The 22,728-nt window shown below is 54.7% G+C and overlaps 8 protein-coding genes across 8 annotated transcripts; 3 read left to right on the top strand and 5 right to left on the bottom strand.

Moving 5' to 3' along the window:
* Positions 1-213: 213 nt before the first annotated feature.
* Positions 214-1,834, bottom strand: A1O7_01417 (uncharacterized protein; the record flags this gene model as incomplete). The annotated part of the gene is made up of 4 exons (XM_007755454.1): positions 214-919; positions 1,027-1,097; positions 1,145-1,434; positions 1,486-1,834. 4 exons carry the CDS (start codon positions 1,832-1,834, stop codon positions 214-216), a joined length of 1,416 nt encoding a protein of 471 aa, XP_007753644.1.
* A 527-nt stretch (positions 1,835-2,361) lies between these two features.
* Positions 2,362-5,556, top strand: A1O7_01416 (uncharacterized protein; the record flags this gene model as incomplete). Its single annotated transcript, XM_007755453.1, has 1 exon — positions 2,362-5,556. One exon carries the CDS (start codon positions 2,362-2,364, stop codon positions 5,554-5,556), a length of 3,195 nt encoding a protein of 1,064 aa, XP_007753643.1.
* A 987-nt stretch (positions 5,557-6,543) lies between these two features.
* A1O7_01415 (peptide-N4-(N-acetyl-beta-glucosaminyl)asparagine amidase) lies at positions 6,544-7,975 on the bottom strand (the record flags this gene model as incomplete). The annotated part of the gene is made up of 3 exons (XM_007755452.1): positions 6,544-6,938; positions 6,998-7,398; positions 7,452-7,975. 3 exons carry the CDS (start codon positions 7,973-7,975, stop codon positions 6,544-6,546), a joined length of 1,320 nt encoding a protein of 439 aa, XP_007753642.1.
* A 2,149-nt stretch (positions 7,976-10,124) lies between these two features.
* Positions 10,125-10,851, bottom strand: A1O7_01414 (uncharacterized protein; the record flags this gene model as incomplete). Its single annotated transcript, XM_007755451.1, has 2 exons — positions 10,125-10,690; positions 10,746-10,851. 2 exons carry the CDS (start codon positions 10,849-10,851, stop codon positions 10,125-10,127), a joined length of 672 nt encoding a protein of 223 aa, XP_007753641.1.
* Positions 10,852-12,064: 1,213 nt separating this feature from the next.
* A1O7_01413 (uncharacterized protein) lies at positions 12,065-12,913 on the top strand (the record flags this gene model as incomplete). The annotated part of the gene is made up of 1 exon (XM_007755450.1): positions 12,065-12,913. One exon carries the CDS (start codon positions 12,065-12,067, stop codon positions 12,911-12,913), a length of 849 nt encoding a protein of 282 aa, XP_007753640.1.
* Positions 12,914-13,564: 651 nt separating this feature from the next.
* On the bottom strand, positions 13,565-14,746 carry A1O7_01412 (cytochrome c peroxidase; the record flags this gene model as incomplete). Its single annotated transcript, XM_007755449.1, has 1 exon — positions 13,565-14,746. The coding sequence occupies one exon, from the start codon at positions 14,744-14,746 to the stop codon at positions 13,565-13,567; it is 1,182 nt and encodes a 393-aa protein (XP_007753639.1).
* Positions 14,747-15,759: 1,013 nt separating this feature from the next.
* On the bottom strand, positions 15,760-18,451 carry A1O7_01411 (uncharacterized protein; the record flags this gene model as incomplete). Its single annotated transcript, XM_007755448.1, has 3 exons — positions 15,760-17,536; positions 17,595-17,707; positions 17,768-18,451. 3 exons carry the CDS (start codon positions 18,449-18,451, stop codon positions 15,760-15,762), a joined length of 2,574 nt encoding a protein of 857 aa, XP_007753638.1.
* A 1,958-nt stretch (positions 18,452-20,409) lies between these two features.
* A1O7_01410 (uncharacterized protein) lies at positions 20,410-22,083 on the top strand (the record flags this gene model as incomplete). Its single annotated transcript, XM_007755447.1, has 4 exons — positions 20,410-20,434; positions 20,487-20,978; positions 21,026-21,433; positions 21,482-22,083. The coding sequence occupies 4 exons, from the start codon at positions 20,410-20,412 to the stop codon at positions 22,081-22,083; spliced, it is 1,527 nt and encodes a 508-aa protein (XP_007753637.1).
* Positions 22,084-22,728: the final 645 nt, after the last annotated feature.

The raw sequence follows: 22,728 nt of genomic DNA, 5'->3' as shown, positions 1-22,728 counted from the left end.
GAAGAAATACGCAGTGTACAGCGCGGCTTTCCATCCCTCCAGGTGCGAGAGATATACAATCAGCTGGCAGCCTGATTTGTCGGGTGCTGCCACTCTACTACAGTCAAGGGCTAAAGCACTGCGAATACCCACTGAGGGGATGTGCGCACGTCCTGGCGGCCCCGTCTCTGCCATAAACTGGAACGGCCGGTCTTCCGCTATCGTTAGCTAGTATCATGCGGTCGATGCATGAGCCATGTGCCAACAGATTTCCCATTCCTGGCTCAGCGCGCTGTGGTACAAGAACTTTTTAGTTGCCGTCTGCACGGACTTCCAGTCCTGCCCCGAGCCGCTTGAAGCAAATAAGCTTGTCATCACTTCCGTCTGCAAATGCTGCAGCTTCCCACGCCGGGCGGCATTGGCTGTTACAAGAGCTAGCCACTTCCATAAGTCTTTGTCCCACGTCTTGTGGAAATCCCAACGGCGGAGAGCGGTCCCCAGCTCTTCGACCACCCGCCGGTAACCGGAACATCGACACGTCCATCCCAGCAGATTAGCATGGTAGACGTAGACAGCCTTGCAGACTGCTCTCTCCACTGCACAGTCCTTGCCAGCAATTCGGCACAATCTCATGAGGTCCGCGCTGTTTGCCCGCGGATCGAAGGTCATCAGGAATGCTTGGTCGGTCCCGCTCGGACTTTGGCCTGGTTCTGGGTCTATGCAGCGAGACCAATGAACTGTTTTCGCAAGATTGGAGAGGACTTCCACTGAAAGTTGACCGTCGGATGCCAGAGTCTGAAAGCCGGGTGTCAGAGTGCCGATGACGATTGTAAGGGTGCTGGGAAACGGCTGGCTCGGATATTCTAGACAAGCGCCGCTTGTGACCGACCTGTGCAAGGAAATACGATCGCCGAACAGCAGCAATGCATTGGATTCCGCCCTTCATAGCCGGATCAGCTTCGGGAAGGGGCTCACTCAGAGCTTGACCACGTACCATGCTATGAACGACAGCAGAGAGCCCCCGGACGGCTCTCTGTTGCTTGCAACCTTGAAGCTTTTGCCATCTTTCGGAGCCCATGCAGATGAGTTTCGTAAGCCTGAATGTCCAGAAAAACATTCTAGAGCCGTCAGCGTTGCAGGGGCAGTCACTCGGACAAAGCCTTACGTCAATGATCATCAGAAACACTGTTGCCAGTATAACTGCTTCGTCGACCCAGCCAGAGGTCAGTTTGTTCCGGATCCCGGAGAGTGCCTGGCCTTTATGGTAGAGAGACCGACTGCACACGCGAGGCTCAAAATTTTGAGCTGCGGCCTTAAAACTCAGGCAGAGGGCTACAATTGCTTCGAAAAGTTCCACATTCTGGAGCCCTGCTGGGAAAGCATCTCTGATAAGTGGGTTATCCTTCGTCTGATATTTCAGACCGGGTCTTTGCGAAGGGGCCCACTTGTTGATATCTGTAGCTGGTCAGCACAGGCTGCAGGGTAGGGGGACGGACGAATTGATACAGTGATCAATAGCTGCCACAACATCGGCATTTTGTGCAATGGGGATGGCATCGAACGGGTCGAAGAGACTGGATACGGGAAGTCGAGCTAGTTTGGGGACGACAACGCTGTTGCACTCCTGCTTCACATGAATGGTGGACTCGGTCGACGCATTAGAGGTGCCATCGTCCTGACGCTGCCTGTGCTCGGCGGCCCTCGACTTGACTGACTGAACGCCTCTCTTCCGCCAGTATGCTACTCTTGCGGCGTGCGCTCTTGCAGCTGAGTGTTGCAATTCCTGTAGCCGGCGTTTGTTGGGTTCCGGATGGTCTTTAAACGTCGCCTGATTGTAGTTTATCAGCGTCGACATCGTCACTATTCCGCGCCAAGGCGGCGTGTTACGTGCTATGCTGCCTGCAGAGGTCCATTCTGGTGCGCCGGTCGTTCGGCCTCGAGGGTATCATAGCCCTCACGACACTCAACCACGTCCCTTCTGGAATATAATCCCCAGCGGAGTAAGCTGCGCCGAGCGTGGCCCCGAGCAGTGTTCGGTCGTAAGACAGGGCTGACAAAGATACCAAAACCTTGACCCTCGGTTGGATGATTTCTGGGGTTTCTGTTGGCGAGTACGAGTACCTAGGTAGAGATATCAAACCCTGCATATGTATCGGTGGTGCGTCAATGGGAGATGCATCCGGTGCGAGCCCAGTAGCGTTGAAGAAAGTGCGGAGTGAGTATCCGATTTAAGCTTATCGATAAGCCCCGAGGGATTCGTTACTACCGAGCGCCAGCAACTTTTTTTTCTGAGGGCGCAGCAGACATTTGACGACCCTTCCACTGGCCAAAACAATGGCAGCGAGCCTCCTTCACTGCCAACAACCCTGCTGACGTTCGACCATGGATATCCACAGATGTCGCTTTGTCCAATATCCTCCACAACCTATTAATGCCCTTGCATTCTCACACCTTTCCGACCCAAAAAAGAGAACGCCTCCTGACCTCCGTCTCGCCCTCGGTCGTAACAATGGTGACATTGAGATATGGAACCCATCAAATGGGCTCTGGCTACAAGAGGTCATTCTCAAGGGAAGCAAGAACACAACGATAGAGCAGCTTGCATGGACGCAGGACTTGGTTGTGGACGGAGATGAAAGGTCCGATGGACAGAAGTACTCGAGCGGACCACTACGGCTGTTCAGCACGGGCGGGTCGACTGCAATCACTGAGTGGGACCTATGTACGGGGATGCCCAGGAGGAAAGCAGAGGGAAATTTCGGGGATATCTGGTGTTTTGCACCACAACCACAGATCAAAGCCAACAAAGCGCCGGACACGCTCCTCCCTGGTGCAGGTTCACAGTTGCTTGCGGCAGGATGCTCGGATGGCACGATAGTTCTCTTCTCAACTGAAGATGACGATCTGCGATATGCTCGAGTCCTAGCGCAACCCCCTGTCAAGAAGCCCAAGGTTCTCAGTCTGGCTTGGCGAGACCGCGACACTCTTGTCGCTGGCTACGAAGACAGCACGATCAGGGTCATCGACGTACCAAGCAGAAGAATCATCCGGAATATGAGTTTAGGGAAACCGGCCGAAGGAAGCAACAATTCCGTGGTATGGAGTGTCAAGTGTCTGCCTGATGGGACGGTTGTCTCGGGCGATTCCTCAGGCGAACTGAAGATCTGGGATTCGAAAAACTACTCGCTCGCTCAGCGGCTGAGCAGCCACAAAGCCGACATCCTCGACATTGCTTTCAGCGCCTCTGGAGACACCATCTTTTCCGTCGGCGTCGATCGGAGAACGGTGGTCTACAAGCAAGTTCCCATTCACTCAGGCACGCAAAGAACGAGATGGGCCGAAGTCGCTCACAAGCGCTACCACCAGCACGACGTCAAATGCGCCGCCAGCTTCGAGAGCAAGGATTTGAGCGTTTTGGTTTCAGGGGGGATGGATACGCGGCCTGTCGTTGTCCCCATCCGCCGATCACAGACCGAGTATCATCGCACACTTCCGCATCTTCCGCAAAGGTCTCAGGTCTCAGCATCAGCTGCTTCAAGGTTGTGCATATCCTGGTGGGATCGGGAAATTGTCGTTTATTACGTTGCAAAGTATCGAGGTTTACCACCCGACGACAGGTCTGAAGGCGCCGCGGGTCCGCATTATCAGAATCTGGCCAGACTGAGCTTGCAAGGCGATGAGAGTATTCAGCACGCTCAGGTCTCAGAAGACGGCCAGTTCATTGTTGCCGCTACCCTCACCAGCGTCAAGCTGTTCCAGCTGCGAAAGCCCCATGCGTCGGGAAACCCCGGCCTTCGTAGCCGACAAATCGACCTCCCGCCCTCGATCGTTCGTCTAGGCGCGAGACAAGTTGGGTTTTCCCCTGACGGAAAATGGCTGTTTGCCATCCGGAAAGACAACGCCGTGGCACTCGTCAAGATCACTGCATCTCCAGATCCCAAGGACCACCCGACCATCCACGAGAAAGTCGTCAAACTCTACCGAAAATCCCGACCCTTGTCTCCTTCGGCGCTAGGCACGTACGGCCGGACAATCACTCAAACTGCCTTCTCAAGCGACAGTCGGGCGTTCGCGGTAGGAGACTTGTCTGGCGCGATCGAAGTCTGGGTCCTCGAAGGACACGAGGATCTCAATTTCATCGACTCGCCAGGATCGGATCGGTCTGCCGACTCGGCGTCTTCGGCGTCGTCATCCTCCACAACTTCGACGGACCAAGACGACGACGATTCCTCTTCCCCAGTCATCCACGCGCAGAAATGGATCCGCAATCCCTCGGGCTCGTCCCTCCCACAGCTCGACTCCGCCATCTTGGCACTAATATTCCGGCCCTGCCCCGTCGTCCCGACGCATTCTAGGCACGATAACCTCGGTCTCCATGCCACACGGCACAATCCCCACCCCGTGGCGCAGGAGCTGCCCTCTCCTGCCGCGATGAAACTCCTCGCCGTAACGGCCAGACATCAAATTACGGAATTCGACGTCTTGTCCTCGACTCTTTCTGATTGGTCGCGGCGCAACTCCTCCCAATTCTTACCTGATGCATTCACGAGGATCAAGGACCGAGTAGTCGGTTGTTTTTGGGATTGTGGGGACGTGCCCAAGAAGGGCGCCAGGCTGTGGCTATACGGAAGCACTTGGATCGTCATGCTAGATGTGTCAAGGGACTTCCCGCAACACCAGCACGGAGGCCACGAAAAGAGAATCACGAAGGGCAACGACGTGTCAAATCGCGTTGTCCCTGATGGTGGTGCCGAGAGGATTGGCCGTCTGGGGCGTTACGATGTACTCGAGCCGGTGACCAACGCCGCCGCAAAGCAGTCTGGGGATGCACACACGTCGCGCACCACGTCGCAGCACCAGGACCACGACCGGAGCAGGAAGAGGAAACGAAACACCGGGGCCGGTGACGAGATCCGGCCGCAAGAGCGCGAGACTGGCCTTGGCAGATTCGTGCGCAGATTCAAGAACGCGGGAGGCGAGGACTGGGAGATGATTGACCTTGATGCACCAAACAGTCACCACGCAGAAAGGGGCGAAGACGAAGACGAAGATGAAGCCGACAACATGGAGCTAGATGGCCCTGAAGGAGCCGACACCCTTGCACTCATGCGACGCGGTGACCGTGAGCACGAGCACGAGCACGAGCACGGTACCGCCTTATCAGATCCCGCGGAGCAGACGACCGCGACCGCGACCGCGACCGCGACCACCACAGCACTCGAGACGACACCGGGGCCTCGACGCCCCTGGTCCCACTGGACCACGTTCGAGTATCATTCCATCCTCGGCATCGCGGTAATAGGCCCTGCACCACCACTCGTCGCCACGACAGCTTCTCTCACCCCTCTCTCTACTTCCAAGGCACTCTCAGCAGTTGCAGCCGACTCAGCCGCGCTCACGAACGGGATCCGCGAAGGCGAGGGGGACCTATCCACACGCACGGGCACGACCACAACCACGACCACGAATACAGACACAACCGCAAGCTCAAACATCGAAGTCATCATCGTTGAGCGACCGATCTACGATATCGACCGAGTCCCCCGCTTCGACGGCGGCCAAGAGTGGGATGTCTAAGTAAGCGTGCATCCCGACTGGGCGTTTTCGTGAACGAGCAAGGAAGGAAGGAAGGAAGGAAGGCAGCCATGGAGCAATGGAATGACTAAGCTGGTCCTGTACTGTAGATGAAAAGGACATAGAAGCCACTTGTCACTCGTCCCATGCCGACATCTGTCTGCAGATATTGCTCAAGAGGCTATAATAGGCTTCATGTGAATAGTAGTCCGTACGGAGTACTGTGTGCATAGTCTAGAGAATGGAAAGCTACTGTATTCGCGCCGCCAGTCCATTTCGCAAGTGCGGCCTGGTGGAGCTCATCCGCCAATTAAGAGATAAGATTACGACGACTTTGTAGCTGTCTACACCGGTCGTTCGTCCAAGAGGCGCATTGCCTACGTACACCGTCGCAGGAGGGCAGGAGTGATGAGGGCACTAAAGGGATGGCACAAGCAGATCCTGTGGTTTGACGATACACAAAACTGGTGTATTTCTTCTTTGCCTGCCGGGTATATCTCCTCTGTCCTTCGTTCTTCCTGCGAAGCCGGTCGTCCCCGGATGCCAGTACCTATCCAACACATGGCAAGGTAAACACCCCACAAGATGTGTAGACAATATCTCAGAAGGCCTCTCGCTCGTGACAACATAACGCCGTTGATTCCTTTTGTCGTAACAGCAGCCTTCTGCTGACCCAATAGCATGTAATATATGTAGATGCAACCGCACTGCACCGACCACGCATAAATGCATAGAAATTGAGTATCCTGACTTCGCCCCGTTCCCACTCTTCAAGGCTTGAATTTGCTTTGCCCGCCAGTAAATGCAGTGTAAACCGGACTACAACACAAAGCGCCTGTCCCGTGCATGCTGAACGAAAAGAAACATTCCTCATCGAATAGTGGGGAGGTAATCATCAGACCAGACGTGACAGCGTAATCGTGCAAAGCTCATAGGAGATATGAAAGGTTGGAGATATCGTGGTAGGTGATCGAGTTGCTTGCAGAGACATCACCGACGGCCTGGCTGATCCATGTGTTGCTGAGGCCACTGGCCAACCTCCTCTTGTTGTGACTGTGGGTCAACGGGACGCTTGACCTCATCAGGATGCTGGGAATCGACTGCGCCAGGCATAGAGTTGATCACGTCGTTAGCTAAGGAATGGGCAACGTAGCTGCGCAGCTCCCTCTCTTCCCTTTCGTCTTCGCGCATCAACTGTGCTCTGACGGATTTGTCCATGTTTTCCCTCCGAACCTTGCGTATTTCATGCATAATCCAAAGGAGGACCTCTTCGGGACAACGAGTCCTGGGTAGCTGGTAGCGAGAGCTGCGGACATAGCGTCGGGTGACGTCGGTCGCACCATCATTTGAGAAGGCAATGCAATAGGCAATCTTGCGATTCCAGCCTTAAGCCAACAAAGTCAGCACTGTGGCCCTTGCCAATGGAAACAGGCATTTGACTCACCTTCAGTGTATACTCTAGGGTTATCCCACATCTCTTCACAAGGGTCGACATGGATCCACCTTCGTTGATGATCGCTGTAGACCTCAGTCCAGACATGGTCCTCACTGTTCCACACCCAGCGCACCCTGGCACCGGCAGCACGACACAGCATACTGAAGCAGTTGGCGAACTCGCCTGCCCGTCCTCTCCGAGTCTCCAGTAGTGTCCAGACTTCACCGTATCGGGGGAATCTCTCGAAAGCCTGGCAACCGAGACCTGTGCACTGGTATAGTTCCGTCTTTGTTGCCCCACGGGCGACTTCATCGGAGGTGGGAGGAGTCTGCCCGCGAGCGACAGTGGCGCCGTGGCATCGTTGGCACGGAGGATTGTTGACAAATGAAAAGAAAGAGCGCTTGAACCACCTGCAGATCTTGTCAGAAATCATCGAAAGCAGTGGTCTTGGGCAGTTACATACCTGAGCAGCGATCTGATCACGCAGTCCAGATAGCCCCATTCGGGCTTGACATTGTCACCTTTCGAGGCAGCCAGTCCTTTTAACAGATTGTGCTCCTCCTCCGCCTCGGAGTAGATTCTGTCGATGGGCACGTGGGTCAGGGCTTCGTCCAGTAGCCCTGGGTTCTCGTATTTGACAGGGGTCATGGACAGCGTCAGGAGCATGCTTCGAAACCTCAGCGACGGGCCATCTTGCGGAGGTGAAGGGACGATGGGGTAACTTCGGAAGTTAGGGTAGGTTGGTGGTTGGTGTTGTGATGATCGTGAACTTGGAGCGACTGAGGGTTGTGGAGAGTTGGGGGCGTGTGAGTTGTGTGAAGATGTCCGAGGTGCGAGGTGAGGTGAAGATGATCGGGGGCTTCTGGCTTGTTGCTCGAGTTCATTGAGCCTTCTTGTCCGTAACAACTGCTCGAACTGTTTTGAGAGGTCGCCGGCATTGAAGTCGAACTCGTCGTCGAGTATGCGCGGGCGAGGATTGCCCGCCATGGCTGCTGCAAAGAGCTGCGGTCGCAGTCAAGGGAAATTGGATAATGAGGTGAATAGACACTCTCGTAGGCTGTTGAGAACGACAACGAGAGCACACAACCGTGATGGTCACCTCGACCTGACCTGATCGATCTGATTGAGCGCAAGTGACGAGTTGCGCGGAGCACAGCCGCCTCGAGTTGCCCTCGCCACAATCCGCAGGCTATTCCAGGCACAGCCCATTCAGAGCAAGACGTGGGTTTGACTTGTTTCAACAGTAAGGTCGAGATATGTAGAGAGCGTTCATCAAGCTGGAGTCATTATTGTAGTAGGCACAAAGAGAGCAGAGGAGGCAACAGTGAGATGGTCGATACGTGGAGAGTGAGTGGGAAGTGAGTAGTTACGTGGACACGCACGACGCCCAGGATTGCGTCTTGCTCCAAAACTGCGCACCGCGAAAGTGGTTGCCGCTGGCTTGGGTCCTCCGCTGGCTGTTACGAGGTACTCGTACAGGGAGTGCTGGAGAAAGCAGCAAGGAGCGACAAGCACCCTCAGCAGGCAGACCGCGCAGCAGCAGCCCCCAGATGCAGCGACCCAATCCCCAGAACCGACACTGGGTGCTGCTGCCCTGCAAGTTGGATCGCAATTGCTGCGTCGTCAGCTCCGGCTTGGATTGGCCCCAGGACACCGCGACGCGTAAGTGCCTTGGCACCAGTGGGCCTGACGGTGGCAAGTGATTGGCCCCGCAGAGCGGCCGAGGCGATTGCGTGGCCTTAATTGGCCTGTCGCGGCCGGCAACTCGTCCCTTCCAGATGCTGAACGAGACTCACTGCTCAGTTGCTCTCTCGATGATCGCTGTTTTGCACGCGTAGATCAGGGTTGCTGTCGCGTGCATATCAGTTCCGAAATCCCACCAGGCACCATGGCCGACGAATGTATGTGAACAGTACTCGTACGAGGTATGTTATAACTCGTAAGGGTCTGAAAAATGTTGCCTCTGGGCGACGGCTGGCGCGGCCATAGGTACGAAACTCGTCCTCTTACGTGGCGCCGCCATTGGCAGCAGCCCGCTTGGCACAAGTCAAGATTTGCCTGTCGTCTCAGTCGCGCTGATTACGTACGACGCAAAGCTTTGAGCCAAGATCGATGGCATACTGCGTCCCTTGTGCTGTACTTTGCACCCGTCACGAGAACTGAAAATGAGCTTCGAGCTTCTCCAAGAGAAGAGACATAAGCTTGCGCCGCGCGTTGGCCGAGAGTCGATTTGGGCCCCTGCATAAGGATCGCCTCTGTTCCGAGCTCCATCTCTTGGCATCTTTCAACGTGCCACGCGGGCCTCGGTGCTATTCACAGAAATACTGTGTGGAGGTGGAGATACACAGTACGGAGTGAACGAGCCATAACGACGCATTCACATCCGACTGGCAGAATGTGTTCCATACCTTCTTCCACCATGGCCACGTGGCCCGACCGCTTTTTCAGCCGGCTAGAATCAGGACCAGAAGAGTTCTCACCTGCTGGAGACCTTGTCAGTGTCCTTGACACGTAGGATCGATGTCTTTCTCAGATCTTGGGACCTGACGGTTGCAGAGATTACGACTAGTGCTGCCAGATACCCTTTGGAAGAGAACTCTCGTCCCCTCAGATCATGATATATTGCAGTCACCGAGCTGATGCAAGGAGAAGATTCCATGATTGGAAACGCTGCTGAGGGAAGAGCAGTCCTCATCTAAAACCATTCGCATAAAATGGCAAAGAGGAAGGCAACGCTCATTCTTGTCCGACTTGTCGGCTGCTGAGGGAACCTGGTGTGGCAAAGAGGTAGCTCATTGGCGCCTGCCGTTTGGTAATGGCGCGAGTTCGGCGCGATCATCGCACAGCGATGAGCCTTGGGGCCATGGGTGTTCGGCCAGCCGAACAATCGAGGAAGGTAATGCGCTGACTGCCGTGTGACTGGCCGCGAGCACGTCGATCCCAACCTCATCCTCATTTATCTCTGATTTTGATGCTCATTGAAGATTACATCGGGTGCCGCGGCCCCCTTAACGACAACGACCGCCCTATCTAGGGCCGTGAAGTATGCTGTTGCCGACGCGCGTTTTCCGGGTCGTTGCTATCCGGCATACCGGATAGACGCTGCTGGGCTACAGATGTTCTAACACAGTCTTTCTTACTCGACCTGCTGTGCCACCACATCCCACAGCTCGTTCTTATGCCTCTCAAGAAAGGCGGCATTCCCCGTCATCTCATAGACCCTCCTCACCAGCCTCACCACCTCGGCCCTCGCTGCCTGGTACGTGTGAAACGGGCTCCCCTCGAGCTGATACATCTCGAATGGCGTGATCTCCCCACGCGCCCGTCGATCCGCCAGACTGATGAGCCTCCGCGCCGCCTCCATCCTCAGCAACGCCACCTCAGAGAGTTGGACCTCCAAGCGTAGGACTTGCACCCAGCGTTCGTGCTCTTCCATGGCGGTGCGCAGTCTGGCGACTTCGCCTTCCAGCGATACACCGTCGGAAGAAGGCTGCGTCGAATGATGGACCAGAGCGGCCGCCTGCCTCTTCAAGGCCTGGTACAGCTTGTCGAGCTGCGCTCCCACGTGATGGAGGACCTCGATGTTGACGCGGATGATGTGGGAGATCACCTCGTTCGCGTCGCGTCGGGTATGGAGCGTCCAGAGCCGGCGAGTCACCTCGTCGGCGTGCATGCCTACAGGGGGACGATGGTGGCGATAGTCTGCTCGGACGGGAGTCAGCGGTGCTTCTCTCAACCGTTCGCGGAAAATACGTACCAATGCCATTGAGGGGCGCCAGGAGCTCATTGCGCGCATGTCGGGCGACCTCTTGAACCTGCTGTCCGAGAACTGTGGCGGCGAGGGGAGCAGGCTGGGGAATCATTTCTGCTGCGCATTAGTGGAAGCTTGTCAAGAACAAAGGTTTGTGGCGATCGCGAACTCACCGCCGATGATCGCGGAGTTTTGAGGAGGAAGATCCGACAAATCTTGACCTTCCGTCGTGGAAACCGGGGTATCGTTCGTTGTTGCCATGCTGTCCGTTGCCTTGTCTTGGAGCTCTGATGAAACAAGGTGTAATCTCAACAGACAGTCTGGCTGGCTGTGAGGAGAAAGACATAGGCCGACGACTTTCTGCGCTCTTATATACCATGGCTGCCAAGCGGTAGGAGGCAGTGACGAGGCAGTTGGTGGTGACAGGAAGCCGGTAGTGACGGAGCAGCCGGCGGCAACGAGGCAGCTAGCGGTCCAGCAGCCCTGCAGTTTATTGTTCACTACTCACTCATTCACTCCTGGACAGCACTGCTGCTTTCGACCTGGGAAGGCAGTCCTGGTCGTTTGCCATACGACCGTCTTTATATTTTCCCATCGAATTCACACCGGGTTGACAAGCGTGAAGGATGACTTCTTGCACCCATTCCATCTGTTGGCGTTTCTGACGACATCCGTATGGCACAGACTTCGCGCTCTCGCGCCTCCATCTGCTGGACGGGCAGGATTTATCATCATTCATGTTCATTTTGTTCACATGAACGGCAACCGTGCGAATCAACAGCTTGATGGTTACCACAGGAGGAGTGCAGATGAACGAACTGTCGTTGGAAGCATTTTCATATTGGTTGCGGCAAGCATGTCTTGTCGATACCTCTACAACTGTCAACATGGAGACCGAATTCATTGAGCCAAAGAACAGACTCAAACTACGCGACCATCTACCATACACAGCACACAGCACACACTGCAGAAAACACGCGTGCGTCAATGCAATCAAGATGTTCACATCCACCGCGCAACCCAAGACCAGGCCTCGCGGCCGTTTCCTCCCCTTTCTCGTCCTCTTTAAACTGTATTTACAGTTCCTTTCTCGAAACATGGCATGTCATGTTTGATCTGTCGGAAAACGCGTTTGAATGATTGCTTTGGACCGCCAGTCATTCCGTCCATCTCTACCTTTTCTCTGGAGACCAACCATGCCCAGTCTACAGGTACTTCTCTCCCACCTCTTCTAGCTCTACGTGGCGTACAACTACCACGCCTTCAATCTCCCCCCTCCCTGCATCCCTAGCGTCTGTTCTCCCGTCCTCGGTTTCCCTCCCACGATGTCCGATCCCGTCGCAGCTACTGACCCTATTGTCCCTCTTCACGGCCGTTCTAACTACAAGACCTGGGCTCAAGAGTTCGAGATCGCCGCCCGACGCCACGGCTTCTGGAACCTCTATACGGGCACAGAACAGATCAAGCACGTCCCTAACCCGTCCCTCTACCAGGCCGAAGTGGCCAAGGCAAAGTCCGGATTCTGGTGGAAATACTGGCAGGAACAATACGAGTCCGACGTCTGGGAATGGGAGGAACAGTGCCGCAAGATCGACAACGCCATGACATTCCTGCTCGAGAACATCCATCCCCGCGCCCGGGCCGTGGTTCAACAACGTACATATGGGCTGGCACTCACTCGCGCACACGCCAGCCCAGGCAGGCCCCCAAGCGAGACATGGCGTGCGATACGCAATCTGTACGACGGGGAAGTTCCGCCTGCTGTTGCGACTCCCACGTTGAATCCCACTCCCGCTCCCGTTCCAAATCCCACTCCTGCTCCCGTTCCAAATCCCACTCCCGCTCCAAATCCACCTCCCATGACCCTAGAAATCGCCCTCCGCAACATGAACGACCTACATCTCCAACACTGCGCCTCGATGCGCGACTTTTTCCACCGCCTGCAGGTGCTCCGAGAGGACCTACGGGCAGTGGGGACAGAGTACTCGGACGAGCAGTGCAAGGTGAAGATCCTGATGAGTCTGACGCCGCGGTACGCACCGCCTGTGATTGCCGAGTTGACGCTCAAGGCGCTGGCGGGGATGACGTTGGGGGAGGGGGTTGAGTACTTTCTGGCGTGGGAGGAGGAGATGGGGGTTGAGATGGCACCTGCTCGTCGGGTGCGGCGAACTTGAACCTGGATGTGAATGTGGAATTGAACGTGAACGTGAAAGTGAACAGGTCCGAGGGCGGAATGGACATCATTGTCGGCGAGCCTTCGTGATTGCATTGGGTGAAATTGGATTGTTCTGTGTTATGTAACGCCTTGCGGGAGCTGGTACAGTACTAAGATTGAATTGATGGCAATAGGATTGAAGTCTGGGACGTGTCTCGATAAGCGAATTTCACATGCACCACAATCAATTCCTTTGGGTCTATTACTTGCAGATGGAAACCGAATTAGGCTTTGGCTGCTCTCGCTGCGCTGGCCGCCTTGACTGCTCTTGCAGCTTCTGTCTATGTCCATGTCCACGTCCACGGCCATGTCTATGTCTATGTCTATTTTCGTGACTGGTGGACTGAGGTGACCAACATGACGGGCCGTTGCAGATTCCGCTGAAAACGCTCAAGATCATCTGATGAGTCAGCAATTCCCAGCACAAGATGACCGGTGATAAAACGCCACGCCGTGTCCAAGATGCTGGAATCGCTGAACGGGAATGCCGAAATGCCGAGTTGAGAAAACAAAAACATGCCTGAGGAATGTACAAGGCGAGAAGAGAAAAAATCCCGCAACCGCAGCTGCGGTCCCGATGGATAAATCAACAATCCGACTCCGGATGGGCTTACTCCTCAAGTGTCGACTTGAAGGTGAGCGGCTTGGCGTCCTCTTTGAAGGGCACACCGAGTTCGAACAACTTCTTCACCACGCCGGCGAAGTCTCGGAAGAAGAGATCGTTGTCCTTTGCGTATTTCTCCACCCAGCCCCTAAACACCGGGTCCTTGATTAGGGCCACATCCGTGGGTAACATCATCAGACTCTTGGTCGTCGCATCTTCATACTGCTTGGGCCCCTTCCACGACTTCCAGCCCCATTTCTCTTCCATGAGAAGACGGAAGTAATCGTTGGTCAGAACCGTGGGGGAGAAGGTCCAAGGTCCCTCGAACCCGGAGCGGTCCGCATGGCAGCGGCCCAGCGCGTGGGCGCCGGAGAGAGCAACCATCTCCTGATCATTGAAGCCCATGCGGCCGAAGATGGCGCGGATGTGATCGTGTCCTTTGCTCCCATCGGGCAGTCGACCGTCCGGGGTGCAAAACGCGACGTCTTTATCTTGTCGGCCCGGCCGCCAGGGAATGGTAGGCCCTTGCATCTCCTGCACGGCGCAGACGCCCGCGAGGGTCCACAGGTCGGAGTAGCTGATCCAGGGGAACTGCTGCTTGATGGGTTCGAGGAAGTCGCGGGCGCTCTTGAGGCCGGCGTTGGCGCCGTGCTCGCCCTCGGGTGCGAATCGCATGGTCGCGCCGTTGCTGCCGCCCGTCCCGGTAGCGGCGTCGTATGTTCCCGATGCGTGCCATGCTAACCGTAGCAAGACAGGACCGTAGCTTCCATCATCGTAATCATCCTTCTCCCACAGTGCCTTTGCAATTGCGTTGTAGACTTTCTGGTAATCTTCAGCGGTGGGCGTGAAGATGCCGACGGACTGATCGGCCGAGCCTTTCTTGAGGTGCACCTCGGGCACGCCCTCGGGGATGCCTGCCTTCTTCCTCTCCTGGCCAGTGGTGGTAAAGTAATAGTAGCCTCCTGCGAGGGCGGCTGCAGCTGCGACGCCACCATAGACTATGCCAGTATTTGATGACTTGGACGCATCGTGGCTGGACGAGTAGTGGCGGCGGGAGGATTGTTGGAAGAATTGTTTGGCTGCATTGGCACGTGAAGGGCGCGCTGCCAAGCGCAGGGAGGATGTCGCTGAAGCTGTGCTTCGAGGAAGAGATTTGGAGAAGGTGCGGACAGCCATCGGTGTAGCCATTGTGCTGGTTGTGTTCTTGTGAATATCACGAGTGTGTGCGGGTGCAAGTCTGAGGCAAAGCTGAAGAGAATGTGAAGTCAAGAGGAGAAGCAAGTAGAGCAAGATATAAGGAACTGAAAGGGATGGTAAAGAAACTTCCGGAAAAGGCTATTGAGGGCGAGAATTGGTTACGGTAGCAGTGGAGACGGCGAGGCTGGATAAAAAGTGAGTGACACGCGAAATGAGTGGCTGCAGCTCCCGCGAGGCGGCGGACCCTACAAAGCATCAGTTATCGGTGGTGAGATGTCGAAGGCAACCCGCGGGAGAGATACGGCCATGAATTTTTCTTTATCAAAAAACGCGCCTTGAGACTGACGTGACGTGACATGCACGTGCCACTAGCGGCTTTCTAGCGAGACTTTGATGCACCTGATCGCCGTTTAGCTCGTTTGAAGGCACCTGTGGCCAATCAAGGTGGCCAAAGATGCTCAAGCACTAAAACATGACTGCTGATTCTTGGCAGGGGAATCGAGCTCCGAGCCTCGTATCCTCGTACTACGGCTCGGTGCCGAACCTCGCTCGGACTTGCCCAAACAAGAAAGGCTTTCATCCTTTCTCGCTCTCGCTTTCTCCTTTCGGTATTCATAACCGGCTACCTAGATGACTCCTTCGTACACTTCTCGATAGTGCATTGATAGCTTGATGATAGGTGAAAGTGACTCTGGACATCTGCAAATTACCTGCAGAAGATGAATATGGTGCAGAACAAGCTGCGGTAGTAATCCACCTAGCAAGCGTACCCGCCCCATTCCGAGCACCAAGTCCTTCCACACTGCGCTTGATGAAGCGTAGCCAAACCAGGAAGTGCTGGTTTGAAATGCGGCAAGAAGTCAACAACAGCAGATGCGCAGTGCTCTGCATTGGTTGTTGATCAATACACCATGGTAAAGTATTGCCAATCATCCGACGCCGGTCATGCACGCCTCCGTTAGTCATAATCCGTTACCAAATACTAATATCTATCAGGCCACTTTTCATGTTTCCGTCCGTTCATTTATTGCTGTTGGTGGGAATAGTTGATCAAACACCTCTTCTGCGGCCCGTTGTTGCAAGATGGCGTTGGCCTTTGCATGCGCTCGCTTTTTGATGTCCTTATGCCGGGTCATTTCTCGCTGCATCAGCGCCGCTTGCTCGGAGCGGAGCTTCTTGTCCGAGGCCATAATCTGCTGCCACACTTCGCTTTCCGAAGGAAGTTGTATCATCCCTTTGGTCCAGCCGATCGATCCACCGTGATGCTTTCTCGTCCAGTGTTTCTCCAGTTGTTCCACGGCCTTGCGGTATTTTGTTTGCCTCAGGCTTCGGTATACCTTGTCTTCGGTTCCACAAATTCCGCACCCGAATCTGAGGTCAATCTTGGGGTTTACAGTCCGCAGGAGGTCCAGACATGTTATAATATTTGACACAGGTGGGTCGCTCGTATGTTTCTTCGCATAGAGATCAAGGGCGAACTTTAGAGCGATTTTCAGCTGACAAGGCCCATCGAGCGCAAGACCAAAGAGCTTTTCGGTCGCGTAAACCAGGTTCAACGCGAATGCATCGTCTGGGTTGCCTGTAACGCACGGCCGCCGTCCTCCAAATGGTGATTGGTTAGGAGGTTTCTTTGCCTGTATGAACTCGGTAGGGACTGCGGGATGCCAGTGTTCCATCTTTGACGGCTCGCAATGACGAGGGACAAGAGGCAGGGTCCGCGGCCAGAAGGTCGTGTACCAGGGAAACCTGAAGTCGATCGCATCATCATCTGGTGAAGCCCACGAGTTGTATGTCTTAGGGTACGGCCGGGCGAACTGATAAAATTCAAGACCTTCGCCTACATGCCTGGCATGCTTCTCGAGTATGTGCTCAAAGGCCTGGACGAAAGAGAACGATCGGACATAGTCTGTCCGGCGACAACCCCTGCATCTGAGATTCGGGAACACGACCCGTCCCCGAGTAGAATTGCGCGGGATCTGCTTTTCAATGACATCCTCCACGATCATCCTGGCATCGTCGAGGCTTAGACGGTATGTACCAAACGTACCATCGAAGTTGAATCCATAAGGCTGATGGTCCAAAGTACTGTATGTGTCGAAGACATTTTGAAGACACAGCAGGAGTAGGTCTTCGTCCGCGACATGGTTCTTTATACACCGATCAAATTCGGCTTGGCCAAGTCGTAGGATATATTCCTGCTCCAGCTGGTAAGTGCGCTGTGAGCCTCTTTTCCTATGCCGGCGTTCATGCAACTCCTTGAACAACTTGACTTGTGGCAGATTGTCAAGGAAGGATTCCATCAGTAGTTCGAACTCCAGCACTTGCTCCGCATGGGATCGATACGGCTCAATCTTCCGTCTGAGCGCATCCCAGGACCGCTCTGTTGGTTGGGCACGTATCTTGAGCGCTTTCTGGAAATCTGCCATTTTGTGCAATACCCTTCTCTCCATTGGCGGCGACCGCTCGAGGGCACGGGCTTCAAAGTAAATGGCTCTGATCTGCCGCAAGTCTTGGGCCTCTGTGGTGTGCTTGTGAAGGATGTGCTGTTTGCACCACGATTCAAGCTTGATGGCATGGGTCATCACTTCCATGGTTTCCTCATGTTTCATATCTGCCCACGCCTTGATAATCTCATCCCCAGCACCGGAATTGTCGAGCTGCTTGTACTCAGATTCGAGTTCGGCGTACGAGGACATCAGAAACCGAAACCGACGTGGATTGCCTTGACCGAAGGCCCAATTATTCGAGTCCTCGTCGATTTTGAGGGGATGTAAGTCTCTCCTGCTCCGCGAAGACCGTCAGTATGAAGGAGTGCGCGAGAACCTGCAACGCTTCTTACCCGTCCAGTCGTGCAAGCGGCAACAATTCCCATAGCGCGAGTCCATTCCCAGAATTCAATTCATAGCAAGTATTAGGAAGAAAGTACTGTCGCCGGGAAGGAAGCTCTTCGACCTATAGCACGATGCTGTCAGTACCTCCTGGTTCTGTGCTGCCCTGAACGGGAAAACGCACCCGCATGATTTTCTGGGCCAAACATCCGCTGCACAAGCGAACGCGAAAGATCCAATGCACTTTGTGAGTGTCTGCCTTGGCACATCTGCTGTTCTGGCACCCACGACCAGCCATGAGCTCAACGTATTTTTGCTCCGTCAGGTTTCTAGGGCAATCTGGCATATCCCAGCCGTAGTAGTTCAACCTACTCTCTCTCCAGATCACGGAATGGTCCGACAGCAGGCCGTAGCGGAACTTGTCGATTGTTTTGGCTTCCAACAAAAATTTGGGTTCGCAAAAGCTAAGAATACGAATCCATACGTCGGCGTAGATTTTGCTGGAGAGCTTCACAGGATGACTTGGTCCAAGGCGGGTTCGGCACCCTTTTTCTGCGGGCTTTGCTGGCTGCGTTGTGTTGTCTCCTGAGGATTCAGCGGAGGTTGACTCGGCCGTGTCGCTTTTGAACGTAATGCGTCGGCCATCCTTCGTACAATCAACAGTGGCATTCAAGAACGTGACGGGGGCGACACGGGCTCTTTTCGTCGGACGAGGGGCCACTTGTTCCGGCGTTTGGGAAGGCCCTGGCAAGCTGAACTTTGAGGTTTCGAACGAAAACGGGGCAGTGGTTGGAGCTGACAAAGGCTTCGGGTGGAACACTTGCGAGGACGAGCCACCAGTATTTCGAAACTGGCTCTGCACCCTCATCATCGGCTCCCCCCTATATCTGCGCTTTCTTAAGGCCTGCGCGGTAAGGCTAGGGGAGGGAAATGGATCCATGATCCGCCGGTTCCCAGGAAGATCGGAGTTGAACGTAGGCGAGACGAATCGATATCCCAGGCGGGTGAACACTGGCCACGCCAGGGACTGAGGGAACCGAAGTTCGCTGACACGACGCCTTAGACTGGAGTGATCGTGTCGGTGCTCTCAGTGTTCGTCTTGGGTCTCAACGGCGCTCGAATAAGTGAATGAAGTCGGTGTCAGCTGAAGAAATAATCGTGGCGACTGGGTGCAAAAGGGTCACCATCCATGAAGCGGGGGGTAGGATGTTTCCTATCCAGGAGGAAGCAATGCGGCTGTTTTCACTTCATTGTTCTTGCATACACTCATGAGGATTGCCATGGAGTACCTGTCTCTGGCTGTGTAAATCAACCGAGTGAGAGACATGGCGTGTGAGGCGGCTGCCACATCGACATACTCTGCTGGATGGCCGAAGTTGGCATAGACGCCCAGGTGCGACTTAAGCCTGAAGGGGTGCTTACGCTCGCTGTTTTTAGGCCTCGGGTTGGGAATAGGTACTCGGAGGCTGGGGCGTCATAAGGGCACCATTAGCGGAATCGAAAGCCGATTCTTAGATGGCAGGACGCACAAGAGCGCCGAATTGCCGGGCGCACCGGAGCTTTTAACCGCGTCCTCGCCGGCACTGAAGGCCGACAGGACGATCCTACTCGTGCTACTCCGTACTTGCGAAGCACGTCCGAGGTGTGGTATTGATCTCACGAAAGTGGAATGCGCTGCTAAGCGGCACTGAACTACTGGCCCTGTGCACGTGGATGTACTGGGTTGAACCACTTGAACCACAAAGGAACAGCATGCTCATTATTGCATGCGTTTGACCGGACTAGTACCGGCTTTTGGCCAGATGCATGCTTGACAGGCGCGTGCTACTGATTGTTAGGCCTTATGCTTCGCTTGCTGCCGGGTCCAAAGTACTCCGTATTTCATCCGATCATTCCAGAACTTTGCAGTATCTGGCAACTTTTGGAGCAGAAACCTCTTCGGCGGCGGCCTTCGCCATGTCAGACGACCACATATCCACCCACATGATATGCACAGACGCTTCTCGACTGTGGTATATCGTCTGTTGGCAACACGACGCGCCATACTCCGTACTGGCATGGAGATATGCTTATACTTACTCTGAATACCACAGCCTAAGTACGGAGTATGTTTGCCAAAAGTGATGCTTAAACGCAACAAGATCCCTCCGCGTTGACCGTTGGTGCCGTCGGGTACGGGGTACTTCGTATCGCCCTTCCTTGTACTATTCCGCCCAGCCTCCCGGCTTGTTTGCGAAGGCGGGGCAGCCGCCTCCCAACCGCTACTAAGCTCCAATAAGCTTAATGAGCTCGTGCCTCGACGCCTATCAAGCTGTTCATGTTCAGCCACCGCCTCTTGTCGTGCGCCGAGGGCCAGCTGGACCACTTAGAAGGTAGCTTAAAGGCCTTGGAACACGATGTTGACGTCGCATCGATGGCCTTTTGATTACCCAGGTTCTCCAGGCTCGTCGCATCGCGAGATCTTCGAGCAAACTTCATCTGGGGATCCCACAATCCTTCACCCCGCTGATCCCCACTGAGTTGGCCAAAGCGGTATATGGGTCAGGCTCTGCGATCGCTAATACCATGTTGCCACTCGCTTCGGACAAAAATCCTTTTCGAGGCCGTGCGGGTTGTAACCCGCCTGTCAAGGTTCGCTCTGGCCCTGCAACCGCACAACCTCTCACCCACTCCCCTTGGCGCACTGTCGCCTCTGGAGCTACAAGAAGACCCCGCTGCCCGCCTCCGCGATAAAGTCAGGATCTTCCCTCGAATGTGTCTGTCATTCTGCAACATTGCTCAAACTAGCCTCGCTTGAGCTCCGCGCGAGACCGAATTCCTCCAACAATGCGTTTCAATATTGATGGGTCCAGTAAATATCCCTGGTAACAGTGCTCCATGTCAAGCTGCTGACCAATCACTAGATGAAAAGGCCCAGCATGCCTACAACGACTCGAATGGCATCGGCGAGGGTCAGCTGGGGTATGACCCGGACCTGGCGCATCCTGCTGCAGGCTACAGAGATGGCGAGACAGCAGTACTTCCGGCAGGCGTCTCGGAACGACGGCTGCTTACCAAGATCGATCTGAGAATCATCCCCGTCCTCTCGATCATGTATCTGTTGGCTTTCCTCGACAGAACAAACGTCGCCAATGCCGCCGTCTTCGGTCTCCAAAAGGATCTCGGCCTGAACAGCACCCAGTATAGCACGTGTCTGACGATTTTTTTCGTGCCGTACGTGGTCTTCGAAATCCCCTCAAACATCATCCTCAAGAGACTCAAACCCCACGTCTGGCTTTCCATCTGCATGTTTGGCTTTGGGTTGGTCACAATCTGCCAAGGCCTTGTTCAAGGATATGGCGGGTTTCTTACAACGAGATTTTTTCTCGGGCTGTTCGAAACTGGCATGTTTCCAGGTATGTGTGTTCGAGGATAGCCAAATGACAGCTCTGACACAAATCAGGCGCGTTCTATCTTATTGGCATGTGGTACAAACGACAAGAGGCACAGAAAAGATACACTTTCTTCTTTGCCAGTACAACGTTGGCTGGTGCTTTCGGTGGTCTCCTTGCTTCTGCCATTGGTAAGATGGACGGCATGGAGGGCTACCTTGGCTGGAGATGGGTCTTCATCCTGGAGGGCTGTCTGACCTGCTTCGTCTCCTTTTTCTGGTACTTCGCCATCCCCGACTTCCCGGAGGACGCCAAGTGGGTGACAGAGCCTGAGCGAGAATACATCAAAGCCAGGCTTCGAGATGACCAGGGCAAATCCGCTCTTGAGCGACGCATCACCTTCACAGACGTGGTCAACTGCTTCAAAGACTACAAGATTATCGTGGGAGGTTTCATGTACTTTGGCCTGATCGTACCTGGTAAGCGTGTCGGTCCATTCTCTGACTACGAAGCTAACCTTGGCAAAGCTTACGGCTACGCCTATTTCGCGCCTACCATCATCAAGAGTTATGGCTATAGCCCTATCCAGACACAGCTGCACTCCGTGCCTCCCTGGGCCGCCGCGTTCGGCTGGAGCATGCTCACGGCCGCACTATCCGATCGCTTCCGCCACCGATTCTTCTTCGTGATATTCAACATCTGCATTGCGATTGCGGGCTTCGCGACCCTCATGGTCGTGCATCACAACAACCACGTACAGTATGGTGCGCTGTTTATGATCACTTCTGGAACATACAGTGCCATGCCGGTGATTGTGTGCTGGTTCTCCATGAACCTGGGTGGCCATCATCGTCGAGCAGTGGGCACAGCGTGGCAAATCGGGTTTGGCAACATTGGCGGGATCATTGCCAGTTACAGTTTCGCAGCCACCGACGCGGCGACCTTCTTCCACAAGGGCTACAGCATTTGCTTGTCGTTCATCTGCCTGAGCGCGGCAAGCTGCATCCTCTACTTCCTCGCCTGTCTGAGTCAAAACCGACAGCGAGAGAAGACTCACGATGTTGGACTGACGGACTACGAAAAGACCGAGCTGGGTGACATGAACCCCGACTATCGCTACATGCTCTAGTGGGACACCAGTGTTCACGGGATCCAGCCCCTTAGCAGTGAGGATATGAGGAAAATGCAGTGGTGCGCCGTGATGACTCCGCCTTCCTGTAATGTCAAGACAATAACACACGACTTAGAAGGAGACAGATTTGCAGTGCTCGGATTGCAGTAGATACAAGAGTGGAACCGCCACGAGCATTGGTGGGCAGAATAGCAAGAATCTCAGAGCCCGGATTGGGTGGGTTCATCTGATAACGCAGCCCCGCCCAATGGCCTCCTTCTCCTTTTTGAAAGTACGTCTACATCGCAGACCACATTCAAAGTTGGGACTGCGGTTAGGACAAAAGTCAAGGCTGCAGCACAAATGCACAGGCCATAGCCTATCCGGATCTAGCTCAAACATAGTCCACGACTGACCGCATCTTACAGGCCGCGAATCAGCGCCGAAAGATCATCGCATACTCCGTATATGATGAGACAACAAACGAGCACAGGTGTGAGTGAAATGCGGGGGTACGGAGTACATGCTGTGTCCCGGCGAGCACCCAGCATGGTCAGGGAGTGAGCTTGCAGAGACAAGCCAGAGAGAAGCCGAAGCGACGGCGAAGCGCAACCATCAACCAATCACATTCAACGCCCATGGGCTGCCCTCAACCTCAGTTCA

The sequence above is a fragment of the Cladophialophora yegresii genome, assembly GCF_000585515.1.
Source record: "Cladophialophora yegresii CBS 114405 chromosome Unknown aczIN-supercont1.1, whole genome shotgun sequence".
NCBI classification, from domain to species: Eukaryota; Fungi; Ascomycota; class Eurotiomycetes; order Chaetothyriales; family Herpotrichiellaceae; genus Cladophialophora; species Cladophialophora yegresii.
The sequence above is the reverse complement of the archived record's forward strand: the minus strand, read 5'-3'. Positions and strand labels throughout refer to the sequence as shown.